The 17,804-nt window shown below is 46.7% G+C and overlaps 2 protein-coding genes across 2 annotated transcripts in view; one reads left to right on the forward strand and one right to left on the reverse strand.

Moving 5' to 3' along the window:
• The first annotated feature begins 4,330 nt into the window (after nt 1-4,330).
• MPEG1 (macrophage expressed 1) lies at nt 4,331-7,835 on the forward strand. The gene has a single exon (XM_060157675.1). It carries the CDS (start codon nt 4,363-4,365, stop codon nt 6,514-6,516), a length of 2,154 nt encoding a protein of 717 aa, XP_060013658.1. The 5' UTR covers nt 4,331-4,362; the 3' UTR covers nt 6,517-7,835.
• Nucleotides 7,836-8,834: 999 nt separating this feature from the next.
• The window catches only part of DTX4 (deltex E3 ubiquitin ligase 4), a 34,015-nt gene continuing 25,045 nt past the window's right edge, over nt 8,835-17,804 (reverse strand). Inside the window, exons 8-9 of the mRNA XM_060159084.1 lie at nt 15,868-15,957; nt 8,835-12,730 (exon numbers count right to left, since the gene is read on the reverse strand). Of these exons, the coding sequence (XP_060015067.1) occupies nt 12,497-12,730; nt 15,868-15,957 (324 nt within the window). The 3' untranslated portion in view covers nt 8,835-12,496. The remainder of the gene's footprint in view (nt 12,731-15,867; nt 15,958-17,804) is intronic.

Genomic DNA, 17,804 nt, shown 5'->3' on the forward strand with positions numbered 1-17,804 from the left:
AGTCCAGTGGAGCTTAGCTTGGAGAATAGAAAAAAAGGAAGCAGTGGTTCCAAGGGCACACCGGCTCAGCCAGACTCTTTAAGAGCATTAAATTTGACATTGGCTACGGCAAAAACAGTACCTACAATGGGTGCCTGAGTAATAGGCGCTCAATGAGTATTTATTTAAGGGGTGGGTGAAATAGGCTTCCTTTAGAGTGTTCTGTGGAACTGGGCTAAGAATGATAATGAGGCAGCCTCAGAGCTCAGTGGAATTAATGGTGAGATTGATTAGTGATGTCTGCCATGACATGCAATAGGGAAGTGGTAGCTTAAAGAGGAAGTCTCTGCCACATTAAGATTTCCTTCTTTAGTGCAGTGGAAGTATCACCTTAAATCACGGACTTGTGTCCTCCAAACCTAAATATGGAAATGGCAAAGGGAAAAAAAAGAGCAGAAGGGGAAAAGTTGTTGAGGAGGAAAAGAATTAGAAACAACACGAGGGACAAATGGTAATAGAGAAAAGAAATAAAATGGTCGAGGTGGCCAAATTCCGGCATATTTATTGGGAATATGTAGAATTTCACGTGGGCCTTCTGTTGTTTTTTTTTTTTTCTCACAAGATGAAAAGGAATCAAGAAACCACTGTGTTCTGACTTTTGTGGTCAGGACATAAACAGTCCTGCTGAGAAGAATAGTCTCTGAGGAGAAGGAGCTGACAAAGCAGTTCTCAGAGCATTAGGTTAGCAATCAACTGTTCAGAAAAGAAAATATCGTCCCGTTGTTACTGATTCCTCCTGGATTTGCCAGAACCAAGTTTATTCCAGAGTCTTTGAGAGTCATAGTTCTTTGATCCATTTAGGGACTATTTGACTGTCAGATTTCAGACTCTTGCTAAATCCAGTTTCCTAGATTCCTGCTAAAAATAAGCAAGTTTGATCCCTGCAAACACAGCCAAACGTTCCTCCCTATTTCAGACCACAGGTGAAATGCAGAAGTAGGGAACACCTGGACCAGCTCCAAGCCCACACAGAACTGAACCTCAGACATGAATCATGGTTTGGCTCTGCATGAGCTGGTGTCAGAAAGCACGTGCTCAAACTGAGAAAGAAAGCAGATGTGGGACTTCCCTCTTGCCTCTTTTTGGAGGAAGTGAAATCACTCTTTTGCAACACAGATGCATAACTTTTTTTTTTTTAACATCTTTATTGGGGTATAATTGCTTTACAATGGTGTGTTAGTTTCTGCTTTATAACAAAGTGAATCAGTTATACATATACATGTGTTCCCATATCTCTTCCCTCAGATGCATAACTTTTGTAGAAAAGTTGCCTTTTTAGAGACCAAAGTTTAGCTTTTAGACACAAGCCCTTGAGAGTGGCCATTTGGAGAGTTTATGCGGTTGCCTGTGCCTTTCAGGACAAGAAAAAGTGGAAGAAATTGCTGGTGAGCAGAGTAAAGCAAGACAAGAATGGGTGAAATGCTCTGGTCAAACTCTTGGAGGTCGATTCCTCCTACGTGACCATTACGAGCACCAATCGCTGCTGGTGGCATATGCAAATTTAAGTTGAGCCGAAATTCCCATTTGCACTTCTTCTTTCATTTTTTCCCCATGAATTGCAAAGAGAACTTCCTTGAGCACAGCAAACACAGTCATAGGCTTTGGATCATCTCCAAATGATATATGGTATATGGAATATGGAAATTCCAGAAATATTTGGTTTCTTTTGTTTTTTAAATGTATATTTGCTGCTCACTTTTCTGAGTGCAAAAGTGATGGCTACCCATCCCTGTGTTTGGTACTTGGTAGATTCTCAATAAAAATTTGTTAAATGAGTAAAAACATGCTTATTGTTGAAAACTCAAAATGTAGAGAAGAGTGGAAAAAATTTAAATAATTCATAAAACCTACCTACTAGATATAATTACTGTCAATGGGTCCGTTGGTGTATATTCCTCTAGTTATATTTGTACATGGTTGAGGTCATATTGAATGTATGTCATGCCTTTTTCACATAACATTATGGCATAAGAATTTCTCATGTTATTAAAATTGTTTGAAAATATAATTATGATGGCTGTAAAATGTTTTGTCATATGGATGTAATATAACTTCATTCTTTCTTGGCTCTTTTAGTCATTTTCAATCTTTTTTTGCTATGATAAAAGTGAAGAGGAAGGCTGTCCAAATGTAAATGACAATGACTAAGTGTTTAGAGATATAGGAACACCTGAATATAGAATTATCTATATTCACCTTGCTTGTATTTTCACTGAAGAAGAGTGAAGTCTCATCAGGATCTATTAAAACCAAAAAAAAAGTAAGAAATTGTCAGCATGTCTTCATAACAATGTAAGTGAGTTTTCTAATTCTGATGAACTAGCCCTGAAAGAGTTTGAAGAGAAGTATTTGGATATTTCAACAGACTTACTGGAAGTACTCAAGGGCTTTCAACTCTAATTTTTCTAATTCTAGGATTACTCTACCGAGCTATAAATTTATAACTAACTGATTTATAAATTAACCAGAGGCTTGCTTCTCTAGCCAAGTAGAAAATGGACACTGGTTCATAAATTAATCCCTCTTCAAAGTAAGTGAATTCCCCAGAGCATGATAACTGAAGCATGAATAGACCCAGAATGTGGTATTTCTGGGTTCACAGAATACTATCAAGGTTTTTTTTTAAATTTATTTTATTCAAGTATAGTTGATTTACAATTTTGTGTTAATTTCTACTATACAGCAAAGTGATTCAGATATCTATCTATCTATATATATATTCTTTTACATATTCTTTTCCAATATGGCTTATCACAGGATACTGAATATAGTTCCCTGTGCTGTACAGTAGGACCTTGTTGTTTATCCATCCTATATATTATAGTTTGCATCTGCTAATCCCAAACTCCCAATCCATCCTTCTCCCACTCCCCCTCCCCCTTGGGAACCACAAGTCTGTTCTCTCTGTCTGTGAGTCTGTGTCTGTTTCATAGATAAGTTCATTTGTGTCGTATATTAGATTCCACATATAAGCGATATCATATGGTATTTATTGTTCTCTGTCTGACTTACCTCACTTAGTATGATAATCTCTAGGTCCATCCACGTTGCTGCAAATGGCATTGTTTCATTCTTTTTATGGCTGAGTAGTACTCCATTGTATGTATGTACCGCGTCTTCTTTACCCATTCATCTGTCAATGGACATTTAGTCTGTTTCCATGTCCTGGCAATTGTAAATAGTGCTGCAATGAACATTGGGGTGCGTGTATCTTCTGGAATTAGAGTTTTCTCCAGATATACGCCCAGGAGTGGGATTGCTGGGTCATATGGCAGCTCTACATCAAGGTTTTAATAACTAGTGGTGCTCAGCCTGTGAAGCTAGGCAACTGGCCTCATTATTTCTGAAAACACTTGTCAGCTGCATCAGTGACAATCTGTGGTAATTCAGTTGCTTGAAACCTTCTTTCCAGAATGCATACAGGTGACCTGTAAATTGAAACATGACTTTTTCAGTCTCAGCACTGCATCCGTTTCATGGTATGGTTTACGGAGCCATAAGGGTGAAACTGGGAGTTTCCATTAACTCCTCTGGATTCCCTGGTTCCCACTAAGTTACTAGTTGTCCCACAGAATTGACAGAGCTGGGCTTCAATTAAACCTGGTTCTAGATCAATGGGCCTGGAAACACTGGTCTGAATTATGGGGTTTAATAGACTTAGCATTAGCATACAGAAGCAAATTCAGGAAATTATCTTCTCCTAATAATATAATAAATGAATTGTTGCTCTAAAAAATTGAGTAATGAAGAGCCCCATTCATTTTTACGCACCTATCCTGGTTACATGCACTTAACAATGGAATGAAAAAATTAAAGTTATAGTAGTAGGTACCAGCTTATTGCCAACTGTACACACAGGAAAAGGAAACTGGTATTGAAGTCCCAGGAGAGAGTAGTCAGGGAAAAGCTGAAACATCAAGAGAGGGAACAAAACCAAAGCTTTCTTTCAAAGCTAGAAAACTCTCCTGGGGGTAACAGCAAAGTGTGTGGTTACAGTTTTTCTGAGTGCCCACTGCTGCTGCAGAGTAACCAGCCCTGGGGGAGGTGGGGGGCAGTTAGGGTAGTTAACTGGTAAGGGTATAGGGCTAAGTTTGCATATCTAGTACAACACAACTTTTTCAAAGTCCCGATTGACCTTAATATTCCAATCGACTCTCATTTTCCCATTTTGCGATTAGATTAGCCTAAAGAGGAACTAGTGGCTTTAGGAGAACTGCTGAACTTTCTGTTTCAGCCACGGCTTTCTTTCCCATCAGCTCAGTCTGCCCCAAGCTTGCTGACTGCTACTTGGTGCTAGTGTGTCAGGCTGGGGCTATCTGAGCCATGAACAGCGTCAGGGGTGCCGTGCTTATCTGGGCAGTGGCAGCATGGGCTAAAATGAACAAACCTCTGGGAGACACAGATGAGGATGGATTTCAAAAATGCAAGAATGCCTTAAAACTACCTGTTCTGGCAGTCTTACCTGGAGGCGGCTGGGATAACCTGCGGAATGTGGACATGGGACGGGTGATGAACTTGACTTACACCTACTGCAGGACCACAGAGGATGGACAGTACATCGTCCCTGATGAGGTCTTTACCATTCCCCAGAAAGAGAGCAACCTGGAGATGAACTCAAAAATCCTGGAGTCCTGGGAGAATTACCAGAGTAGCACCTCCTACTCCATCAACATGGAGCTCTCCCTTTTTTCCAAAGTCAACGGCAAGTTCTCGCCTGAGTTCCAGAGGATGAAGACCCTTCAGGTGAAGGACCAAGCTGTAACTACCCAGGTTCAGGTAAGAAACCTGGTCTACACAGTCAAAATCAACCCAGATGCAGAGCTAAGCTGGGGGTTTAAGAAGGAGCTCATGGACATCTCTGAGCGTCTGGAGAAAAACCAGACGCGGATGGCCACCTACTTGGCGGAACTGCTGGTCCTCAACTATGGTACCCATGTCATCACCAGTGTGGATGCAGGGGCTGCTCTCATTCAGGAGGACCACATCAGATCTTCCTTGCTCCAGGACAGCCAGAACAGCCGCAGTGCAGTGACAGCGTCCGCTGGAATCACCTTCCTAAACATCGTGAACTTCAAATTTGAGGAGAACCACACCTCACAGAACGCCTTCACCAAGAGCTACCTCTCCAACCGAACCGACTCCAGGGTGCAGAGCATTGGAGGGCTTCCTTTTTACCCAGGCATCACCCTCCAGACCTGGCAGCAGGGCATCACCAACCACCTGGTGGCCATGGACCGAGCTGGCCTGCCTCTGTATTTCTTCATCAACCCTGACAGGCTGCCTGACTTGCCAGGACCCTTGGTGAAAAAGCTGTCTAAGACAGTGGAAACTGCCGTGAGACGCTATTACACGTTCAACACCTACCCCGGCTGCACAGATGTCAACTCGCCCAACTTCAATTTCCAGGCCAACATGGATGATGGCTCTTGCGAGGGGAAGATGACCAATTTCTCCTTTGGCGGGGTTTACCAGGAATGCACCCAGTTCTCAGGGAATGAGGTTGTCCAACTCTGCCGAAACTTGGAGCAGAAGAATCCACTCACTGGCAATTTCTCCTGCCCCTCTGGCTACACCCCAGTCCAGCTGCTCTCCCAGACCCACGAGGAGGGTTACAACCACCTGGAGTGTTCACGGAAGTGTACCCTCCTTATCTTCTGCAAGACGGTGTGTGAAGATGTCTTCCGGGTGGCCAAAGCAGAATTTAGGGCTTTTTGGTGCGTGGCCAGTGGCCAAGTACCTGAAAACTCAGGACTACTCTTTGGCGGCCTCTTCAGCGATAAGAACATCAACCCTTTGACAAATGCACAGTCATGCCCAGCTGGCTACTTTCCGCTGAGACTTTTTGAAAACCTCAAGGTATGTGCCTCTCAGGACTATGAGTTGGGATATAGGTTTTCCGTCCCGTTTGGCGGGTTCTTCAGCTGTGCAGTCGGGAACCCCTTGGTGGACTCTGTCATGTACAAAGATTTAGGGGCACCTTCTCTAAAAAAGTGTCCGGGGGGTTTCAGCCAACACCTAGCCCTCATCAGTGACGGGTGCCAAGTGTCTTACTGCGTCAAAGCCGGGCTTTTTACAGGAGGGTCTCTGCCTCCCGTCAGGCTCCCACCTTACACCCAACCACCCCTCATGAGTCAGGCTGCCACCAACACTGTCCTAGTGACTAATCTTGAGACTGCAAGCTCCTGGATTAAAGATTCCCAGACCCACCAGTGGAGGCTCGGGGAGCCTCTCGAGCTCCGCAGGGCCATGAAGGTCATCCATGGGGATGGTAGTGGCCTGTCTGGAGGGGCGGCGGCTGGGGTCACACTGGGGATCACCACCGTCCTGGCAGCTGTCATTGCCCTGGCCATCTATGGCACCCGGAAGTACAAGAAGAGGGGATACCAGGCGGTCCAAGACGAGAGGCAGAGTTTGGTTACAGACACGGCTGTGCATGGAGATGCTCTTGACCAAGAACAGGTGCAGAGTCCAGCCTAGGCTCTCCCAGGAAACTATTTCTCTCGTCTCCGGCCAGAGCTTCAAACATGTCTTTCATTTTTTCTTTCCACTTCTGCTTTCCTAAGTATTGATGTGGTAAATGCAACAAAAGGCAGGTATAACTTTGGGACTTTCTTAGGTCTTTGGGCCAGAAAATGAATAGAGCTACGTGGACAAAGTTGTGGGAGAAGTTGGAGAACAGTTGTGACTTTTTAAGCAAAGGTCCTCCTGGAGCCTAAAACACTAGGGAGGTGTCTTTTCTCTACCTGCGTCAGTAAGTATCTTCACCTGAATGCCCATGTGTAAAAAGAGAGGAGGGAGAATGTTGATATTTGAATCTGAAGACGCGTTTAATCTGAGGTCAGCCATGGTTTCCAATTCATGAGCTCTAAGAATTTATGCCTTTACGTGTTACCCTCCCACTATTTTGTGTTTTTAAAAAGCTGTCTGGATTTCATACTCCTGGAGGCGGACAGAGCCCCCAGAAGACACAGGAGGTCCTGCTTGACTATTGCTTTTCAGCTCTGAGGGCTCTGAATTGATGAACTGTGTCATCTCCTCTGGGTCCTCTCAACATCATCTGAACCGAGAGATGGTGCCTATACTAGGCCCACTTTCTCCAACTTCACCACAGTTAAGACTTACAGAGACCAGGCTACTCTTGGACTTCAGACTAGGGTCATAAAGTCCTCAGAAAACATTTTAACATATAAACTTCTATTAAGAGGCCAAGGGAGAAGGGATGGTTTGGAGACCAGGAGTGAGTGAAGAAAGGGTAAAAACTAGGAAAGATTCTGGTGCTCATGGGAAATTGAAATTCTTACCCACAGCCAACTACTTGGTTTTGTCCTCTTAGCTCATCATAAATGGGCAAAGAAAGGAGCTGCAGGTTTGGATAGATCAAGCATTACCATCTCATTTTCTGTTACCAAGGTACAATCCCTTTCTCTTCCGTGGATGGCCATCCCCCCTTCAGGTCGTCCCCATCACATGCACACACACCCTCAAACACACACACACCACATTCCAACAAGAAGTCTGCATTTTTCTGGGGGTGGGAGACAAGAAAAACACAAGAAGTCAAAGTAAGCCCACACCTAAGTATCACTTCATCCCTAAAACCTAAACAGAGTAAAAATTACCAATTAGGTACCCTACCCTTATTTTTTTTTTCCAGCAGAAAGGGGGTTGACATGATCAAATCAATTCTTTTAAATGAAACGAAAAAGCCATCCAACGTCATTTGTGACACATTTATTTCAGTTCCAGGCTGACTCCCCCGGGTCATGTAGCATGATACACGATTGTTACCTGGAAGTTGGGGCTTTTCCCAATTTTAAAAACAGTGTCACCTAATTGTAATTATTAGGGTGAATCTGTTAATATTCTTCTGCAACATTTTTTAGAGTTACATATTTCTTCACCAAATCAAATGTCATTGCTGAGTTATCTTTTATGAAGGATAATTTGTCCTCATTAACATTCACAGTCAAGAGTTTAGGCTTATATTAGGTCCTTCTTCTGAGTAGCTTGAAGCATCCCAGACTGTGGGGAGATGGGAGGGGGCGTCACACATTCACCTCTCACTGTGATACAGGGAAGTGATTCACAGAATTTGAGTCGTGCTCTCAGCCAGAGACATCGATTTCTACAACCTCTCTACCAAACCCCTGCTTCTTAAGCATTAAAATGTTCTCCTTAAGCTCTGGGTGTTTTGTGGGTATGTTTCAGCCAAGCTAACCACTTTCCTGCCAATACTGACTTCCCCGTGAATTCTTTGAAGTTTACTGAGTCAGAGAGACCAAGTATAGCTAAAGCCTCCCAGACTTTTTTTTTTCAAAGAAGATGTTGGGGGTAGGAGTTTATTCATTCATTAATTTATTTTTGCTGTGTTGCGTCTTTCGTTTCTGTGCGAGGGCTTTCTCTACTTGTGGCAAGCGGGGGGCCACTCTTCATCGCGGTGCGCGGGCCTCTCACTATTGCGGCCTCTCTTGTTGCGGAGCACAGGCTCCAGACGCGCAGGCTCAGTAGGTGTGGCTCACGGGCCTAGTTGCTCCGCGGCATGTGGGATCTTCCCAGACCAGGGCTCGAACCCGTGTCCCCTGCATTAGCAGGCAGATTCTCAACTTCACCAACTTATATTTCTAACAACGTTGCACATAAATATGCATCCAAATGTGTACTTAAGGAATACTCTGTTCGACTGTTCATCCCCAGGAAATCAGAATCAGGGAGTCTGTGGCGTACAGTCATCAATTCACTTTACAAAATCAGAACCTCCATGAGGGGTTCACAGGCTCCGCTTTCCGAATCCTGCTTTCCTGACCGGCTAGCTCAGGCTGGCATCTGTGGAAAGACACTCCACAGACTATCATAGAGACACATTTGGGTGACAAAGGCGGCTTTGCAATTGCATTTTATTTTTGTGATCTCATTAGTATCGAGATGATCAATACTAAACATGTATTTGAAAAACAACAGCCTGTAAACTATTGAAACATACACGATATTGTAGTCAGGTGAAGGGAACTTTAAGAAGCAAACGTTCATGGCTTTTAAGACGGTCTTTCCCCCACAGTTTCACTTACGTACTTCCCCTGTCACATGGTCTGTTCCTTTAGAGGAACAAGAAATCAAGCTAGGTAACTTGGTCAAACGTGTGGGTAGAAAAGATGTGAAAAAATTAGAAAAAGGGACTCTCCCGTTCAGTGGAAGGGCTTGTGGTTGCTTACGGACTGAGGGAGGTAACCCCAATGCCTCACAGGTCGGTGCACTGGTCTACAGAAAGCAGGTTGACGGCAATTTTGTGGTTGTTCATTTATCATTTATTGTTCTGCACATACACCTCATGAGCACCAGGTGGCGATGTCCTCTCACAGAGCAACACCAAGGACGTCAAAAGACGCTGGTTTCAAACAATGATTTGCGACAGGACATTCACCTGCCCTCTCCCAGACCCACCTTCTCCCCACTCCCCATCAGTGTCAGTGGCCACAAACAAGGAAAGAGGACAGGGTCCTTTCTTGTACCACACGGGACCTTCCCCCAATCCTCTCATGCCCACAACAGTGCAATACCAGGACGAGCACTTTTGACCAAGTATAAAACCACAGAGAAGTCCAAGCTTTACAAATGGGGGACGAAAACACAAAGGCACACACAACTACACATACACAATTCATCTTTTAAGGGATGAGCATATAACAAGGTTTGTCTCCAATCCCACGTGTCATCCCTGGAGACTCAGGAAGGGAGAAACTAGGCTGCTGGTGCTAAGACCATGAAAGGAAAGGCATGAAATTCCCTGCCCGGGGCAGGGAACACAGCAGGGCTTCCGCTGGGAGAACGTCCTGTGTCAAAGTGATGGACGCACAGGGCCTCTGCTGGAGGGGGTTCTCACCGAACCCGAGACTGTACCTTTCCCGGTTGGCACAAGAGAGAGGGCAAAGGAATGCCTCCCGCCTTGCCTGACACAGTGTTAGGAAGGAAGTTTAAGATTCCTTCTTCTGAGAAGGTCCCACAACTAGAGCAGCATGAGGATGAGGTAGTCCCTATTGAGCATCCTTAGAGAGCAAGAGACACGGGGCGCCGATGCCATCAGCGCCCTGGGGGGGAAGGCTTGAAGGTACGAAGATGGACTCTCAAAGGGGTATTGCCCCCGGCACACTGCCTGCCTTACATGTTCCCTGCATCCTCTTTCTGCTCCTGGCCGCCCCCTTCTCCACCCACACCTTCTTCTTCCTGATCCAGGGAAATCAATCTCTCCCCACGGCCCTCTGCCGGTTGTCAAAGCATTCTTCTTTCTTTCCCGTCTCCTACTGCACAGCTCTATCTACCCGCTGACGCTCGGTCTGTTTCCTCATCCCCTGTGGGTGAGGAACCCAGGGGATACTTGACAAGGGTGCTTGAATGAAGGTAGGGATGGTACGAGGCGTATAACGTGGCTCATCTCTGGCACGGCGTAGCCTTAGCCTGGCAAAGGGCATGGACGTGACATCAAAAGCTGCAGGGATGTCTCTTCCGTTGAGTTCAGATGTTTCCTTCCCCACTGTGGCAGGAAACTGCCCCATGGTGCGGTGAACTCAGGCCCTGGTCTGCTGGTGAGATAAATGACTGATGAGAGAGACTGGAACTCAGCCAGCAGGAGCCATTCCTCCTGTCAGAGCTCCCTCTGCTGGAGCCGATTAACACCCCTATAGCCATTTGGAAAAGGAGGGGAGCGTGACCCAGAAGCTGGGTGACACCCAGGTGAGCCCACTGGCCACCCGACAGTCAAAACGCCTGCAGGCGTTTGGAGCAAGCAGCTCGGAGCCCGCTCTCAGAAAAGCTTGGCTTCTGCTTCTAACTTAAATACCAGTTTTGAAGGTTCTTCCGTTTCCACCTTTCTAGCATCGAAAACCTTCCACATACTATGAAATATATATGCATATATATACGTCAAATCCCCAAACGTGAGGTATATAAAATCAAATTAGAATCCAGAGGAACTTCCCCCAAACACGTAGTTCAAAGAACCCACTTTCAAAGGGAGGGTTGGGTTTCCCTTCTTGGTCCCCCTTCTCTCCTCCCTGACACACAATCCCTTCCTTAACGGGAGCTGAAGGGAATGTCAGGGAGGGGCTAGACAGGGTCTTGGGACACAACCCAGACGCAGGTTGGACTGGACCCTAACGTGGCCCCAATCCTGCTGGGAATGGGCTAGGGTCTCCCTCACGCTCTGGGTCATCCTGTAATCGACGAGGGAGGTGAGGGGCCCAGCACCACCTCCGGGCTCTGGTTAGCAAATGTGCACGGAGACAGAGTGAAGCCCTTGTCGTCTGGCTCAGATCTCATCTTGAAAGAGATATACAAAGGGGTCAGTCCAGCCCTCACCTTACACATCTTCCCAAGCATAGTTCTGTCTTCTTCTGGGTCCAAGTTGACTATGGGATGGGCTGGCAAAGGGTGAAGCAAGTCAAGGGCTGTTTCATCCCCACCAGAATGGGGGTTTGACATCTTGCAAAACAGAGTGTGAGAACACGACGAGACCCTCCACCAACCTGGCCCAGCAGTGCACACACGCGCACACACGCACATGCACATACACATATATGCACGCACACAGATGGCACAGAACCCAGCCTGGGCTCCACTCACAGTGACTGGATGAAACTCATGGAATCTTTGAGCCGGTCTGGGATGAGTTGGGAAGAAGGCTATGGGCTCCTCTCCCTGAGGACTGTTCAGATGCTAAGTTGGATGCAGGCTCGGATCTGATCAGAGAGGGGCCAGAGACATCGTGGGATGCGGCCCCAGAGAGGAACCCCAGAGCCTATCCATCTGTATGCCTCTTTGGACGGGTCAAAGGTGGGAGGAGGAGGGAGGGCCCAGAGAAGCCAGGGCGATGATGAGAGCTGAGCCTGCTCCCGGGAGCCTGTGCCACCCTGACCCTCCTGGTGAGACGTGCTTCCTTGCTGTACACCGAGGCACGGATTTCTGACGTCACAGCAGTTTCGCGGTTCACCACTTTGCCCCCCAGTCTTGCACAGTGAGAGCCCCTCACCTCCAGCGGAGGAGAGAAAAGCAGAAACTCCGCTCTCGAAGCAGAGTGGAAGCAGCAAGAAACCGGCTGAGCCATGAACCTCCAGCTTCACAAGGCCAGGATAAGGAGTGCCCATACCCTAAGCGTGCTGCCCGTGCCCCCTGCTTAGGGGGGTGAGGGGGGTCCCTGCCTACCCAGCACCGAAAGCTCCATGGGAACAGACTGAGGATGGCCCTCATCCCACGTCCCCTTTGCGTTGGATGAGGTTTGTGGATGACACCAACCACCTTATTCATTCTGACTGCTCCCCCCAGCCTGGGGCTGGGAGGGATGGGGGGTGGAGGCAGGACAGGAGGGGAGACAGGGAGTTGGGAGGGCATGGCGCCAACTTCCACCTTGACTCTCCCCACTTCCTGACCTGTGGTCCCATGGCCTCTCCCACCCCAAAGCCCCTCTGGTTCAGTCCTTCTCCTGGGCAGTACTGTCCTCAGAAATTCCCTGGGCAGCCAGTTCAGCCAGCACGTTATCCAGGTAATTGGCATCTGGGTAGCCGTGGCCAGTGAGATTAGAGCCAAACTCTGTCTTGTGATGGACCTCATTCCAGATGACGGTATCTGACTCGCCTGTGGTGCTGGACGTACCGATGGCAAAGATGAGACGGCGATCCCAGGCCACAAGCAGCAGCTTCAGGACCTAAGAGAAAAGGCAGGAGGTCAGAGTCAGGCATTCAGTGGTGGTCAAAGACTATCCCTTGGGAAGTGGAGAGTCCTCCCAAAGGTCCTAGCCCCTCCTGCATCGTGATACCCTAAGTAGCACAGTGAATAGAAAGGGATTTGCAAATGGAGTCAGGGACCTGCAGGTTAAGTCTTGACTCTGTCGTTGACTAACTGTGTGACAGTGGACAAGTTACATCACCTCTCTGAACTTTCATTTCCTTACTTATAAAACGGCAATGGTACACTTTACCCCTGAAGGTTGTGTGCGTAACTTAGGGAGTACTATGTGAAAAGCACTTTCACAGTAGTGCTTGGCACACCTACTCAACAAATGCTAGGTGCGAGCATCATAGCTGCATTTTAAAAGCTGGGATCTGGGCATCCAAGGCACTTATGATCTGAGATCTTCTGAGCTATGCCCTCCCCCACCGCCATCACCACCACCTGAATGTGGTATTAATTGATCCACAGCTAAAGTTGTGGAATATCTCTCCAGGGACATGGTGGAAGCGTTTTGACCTCTTCCAGGCTATTTCATATTTATTTTCTCATCTGATCCTCACAGCCACCCTTTGAGGCAGGTCTGGCAGGTACTAATATTATCTCTGTTTTATAGGTGAGGCTCAGAGAGGTGTTAGGGCTTGCAGAATGTTCTAATTCAGCTGCATTAGAAAAATCTTTGTTAAGATGAATGCCTGACACCCTGACCAGCATGAAGAAGGCACCCGATTAAAATGCACTGGGTTCAAAACTGAATGACTATAACCACGGTGCCAACTGGAGGTGGGGAATCTTAATAGTAATAAGAGTAGCAGGCTCTGAAACTAAGAGTTACCATTTCCTGAGTGTTTACTTACTAATGCCAGGCACTGGGTCATGTAATGGTTATAATAATTGGCCAAGACAGGATACTCATTATCCCTTCTCTGCAGAAGAGGAAACAGGCTCAGAAGACAAAAGATTTGCCTTGATCACAGCTAGAAAGTGCCAGAGGGCGCCTTGGCTTTAGGACTGCTTGACTTTCCCATCCCTGCTCTCAGTCATGTCTCTGTTGACTCTCAGGTGGGGGTCAGTATAGATTTCACGGAGGAGGCTGCTTCTGAGCTGATCTCAGAGAGAGGGGAGGATGTGAGGTATATTAATAGAGTAGGACGTAGAGACACTGGAAACACATATCATCCAAGGCATGGATAATTGAGATTGCTGCCACCACGCTGGGCATGTTACAAACGCGACCTTCATTTAATTCTGACAACATCCTGTCCATACAGCTAGAAGTGATCACCATTCTTTTATAGATTAAGTCAACTTCACGTCAGTTCCCACAGCTGGTAAACGGCAGAACTAGGATTTGAACCCAGGCTCGTCTGGCTCCAAAGCCCATGCTCTTATTACTTTGCTCTGCAAAGGAGCCCAAGGTTAGCATCTGGGAACGGCAGACAGGAGGGATAAGGGTGAGGAATTGGTGATAGGGGACCCACACTGTAGTAGGTCTTGTATATTAAGCAGAGAAGATTGTCCTTGTGAAGAAGGAAGGGAAAGCCATCCTAACAATTTTGTATTGTTTTCTCTCGCTTTATTTCAGTTAAGCAAGGAGAGTGATGCCAGAAACTGTGTTTCAGGATTACTATTCTGGTGACAGATAACTAGGTTGGCGGTGGCAGGATTAGAAAAGGATGCAAGCGGTTTGGAGGGCAGTGCAGGGAGAAATGTGTGGTTCAGGGCCAGAGTCCGAGATGTTCATGTGTCCAGTTTGGTCCCAGGGATGCAGGGTATGTCATTAACATGAAGAGGGAAGCCTGGCAGAGGAGCAGCTCTCGGCAAGAGGATTCTAATTTTGACGGCAGGACTTGATGGTGGAGACGTTTAGCCAGCTTTAGCCAGCAGTTGGAGCTGTAGATCTCGAGCGTAGAGACGTGGCTGTTCAGGGCGAACAGGTATCAGGACTGGCCCTGCCTCCTAATCTGGGGACACTGAACTGGGCACCTCTTCAGGATGATATGATTCTCTTATGGTCCTGAACTATCTGATTCTTCCCCTCTGAGAGACTATAGCCACACTCTTTGCCAAGGGGCCTCCCTGTAGGCAGGGCACCAGCTCCTTGTCTGGCTTGTCCGTGACTTGCTGGGGCCTATGAAAGGTGAGTGGGAGTAACAAGCTTCCAGGAGCAGCTTTAATGGGATTGTACACTCCTGCTTGGATTCTCTCTTGGGAATCTGCCTCATTCCACGGGAAGGGGATGGACCACGGAAGGGCTGCTCCTTTGACCTGGATTCCAAAACAGGAAGCCACATGGAGCAGATGAAAGCTGACCCACAGCAGCAACTGAGACACAGCCACTAACATGCAAAGTACACGAGAAATAAACAGTGGTTGAAGGAAGCCACTGAGATTTAGGTGTTGTTTGTTACGCAGCGTGACCTAGAGAAAGCTAACAAAGGCACACCTCTTGTTCAATAAATCAACGGTTCTCTTCACTTTTGAGATCAGGGAATGTTTTGAAAATCCAATGATTTTCTGGCCTTATCCACAGGAAAATGAACATGAAATTTTAATTCTAATTTTAGAGTTCATAGAACCGCTGAAGTCTCACCGGAAATCACTAAGAATCCAGAAACCCAATGATTTTTCCCTCTACTCTTTTGGGGAAAATCAAAGTATTCATTAAAAAATAAATAAGCAAATAAAATTCCACAAATTAAGATCCCTGCCCCAGAGCAGTGCTTCTCAAGCTTTCATACGCTGTCAGATCGCTTGGGATCTTGTTAAAATGAAGTAGGTCCTAAGGTTCTGCATTTATATCAAACTCTTAGGTCTTGTCACTGGTGCTGGTCCCAGGATCTGCCATTAGACAGCAAAGCTCTAGAGGAAGGATCCTAAAATAGATGAATTATTGCCAGTAAAATCCAGGAGAGGAAAAAGCCAAAAGCCCAGGCCCCACCACCCTGCAAAAATAAAATTCTAAACATATCCATCCTACCTCTAGTTGCCTTGACTATGACTTTGCTACATGGGCATCTAGAGTTACAAGAGACCCAGTTCTGTTTAGGGAGCAAACTTGAGGCCCTAAGAGACAAGAAAATTCCCCAGCCCTTCGCTGAAACCTGCTCTCACCTTTCTCCCCTTCTCGCTGTCTGGAAGGTAACAGTGTCGTGGGAAGCCACGGGCGCTGAAACTTTTCCCAGGATTTGGGTGTTCTGGCCCCTGAAAGCAGAAAAAAAAAAGAGAGCAAGGAGCATTTTTCAAAATCTTTTGGATACAGGGGGTGCAGGCTGTGATTGATTCAAATAATGATGAATACTAATGGCCGCAGAGTCTAGACAGAGAACAGACCCAAACAGCGGTGGGAGTAGCGGTTTAACACATACTCGAGTCCTCGGACCTGGCTCTGGACCCAGAGCTGCTGCCTCCCAGCTGTGTTAGCTGGAGCTGCTCTTCCTCGGGGTGTTAATTCCCCACCCCTTAAATAAGGAAGATGTGGGACGTTATGAATGTTAAGGCGCACGTTCAGAGCTCAGCAGCTGTTTATCACCCTCATCATCATCTATTCTGGCTCTTTTGTTTTACAAAAGAGGAAAACAGCAGCCCCAGAGGTTAAATGACTTCCGTTATGGTAATGGCTTTGCCAAATCGTAAGCCCAGGTTTCCTGAAGCATACTCTGGACTTTTTTAACCTCTAAACTACTCAGAATAACATAAGTGCCTGTGAGCTTTGAGCCAAGAGCCATGCGACCAGAATTATCTGAATGATTCTTGGGGATTTTCTCCTTTGTCCTCATGGGTTTTGGTTTGTTGTCTATTTAACAATATACGTTGGCATATTCACGACTAAAACTCTTCTGACATTTCAACTGTCATCATCCAATACCCCTATTAAGCAAGCGGTCTCAAGCCACCAGGTGGGAAAGAAACGGAAGCAGAAGTTAGCCAAAAACAAGGCTTCCTAATCAGGGTTCAGATTGGTCTACAGGTCCCTTTGAGAAGCTCATGAAAAATGAGGGATTTTCTCCCAGTAACAATGCACATATTTTCCCCCTACACACAAAGTCTACAATTTCTGAGCACCCCTGGCCCCCCTCAGAGTCTGTGAAACCCTGTTTTAAAATCCCTTCTAGATGAAGCCAATATAATATTGATAATTCCACACAGCTCCTGGTACAAGCTCTCACACCGTAGATCAGTAACCGCATCCTGGCTGAACAAACGAATGAGCGAGTGAATGCAGGAATGAATGAATGAGTGACAAAACTTCAAGAAAACACAGATTTTCCATTTTCTCTTACTATGGACGACAGTTCCAAAATGATTGAAAAATTTTGTGATTAAAACAATCTTTTTTAATAGCGTGTTCCGGATCAGGCATGATTTTGCAAACTGAACAGCATGACGAGTACAGTGGAGTCTCAGAGAAGGGAAAGATCACAGAAAACGGAAAGAGGCAACAGTGTCTTCTGGGAGACGCGGGACTTGAAGGTTCTGAATTTGACATTCTTATGAAATCACATTTACAACATTCCCATGGCCACGGCTGTTTCTAAGCCAGGCTGGACAACTGATGGCCGATTCTCACCACAGTTCTGCCCGCTCCTCTCCCGCCCGGGACTTGCCTGTTACACGGCCAACACAGACACCTGCTTGGCCAGCCCAGCAAGGCTGTGTGCTCCCCACACGGTGCTAAGCTCAGCAGTCACGACTCTGCCTTGGTCCCGCTCAGAGTTTCTCCCCCAGAGAATCATCGTCTGCAGTGAAGGCAGAGCTTACAGGGCCTCACTCCTCATGAAAGCCCAAGCTGTGTGGCCCCTGGGGTCTCCAGGAAGGGACTTTGCCCTGAGGGTTCTGCTACTGACTCTCACGGGTGGTCTACGGAACGGCTGTAAGGACAGTGCACGGATGCATTTCCTTTGACACAAGCTTGGGCTTTCCTAGGGGAGCCATGGCACCTCCAGAGGCAGTAGGTGGGCACCTCTATACCCTAATGCAGGCTCCCCGTTCTTTGGTCCTGGAGTCCGGGAACAAAGAACATCCTCCAAAGTGGTTGTCCCACCCCGGCT

The sequence above is a fragment of the Lagenorhynchus albirostris genome, chromosome 9 (assembly GCF_949774975.1).
Source record: "Lagenorhynchus albirostris chromosome 9, mLagAlb1.1, whole genome shotgun sequence".
Taxonomy (NCBI): Eukaryota; Metazoa; Chordata; class Mammalia; order Artiodactyla; family Delphinidae; genus Lagenorhynchus; species Lagenorhynchus albirostris.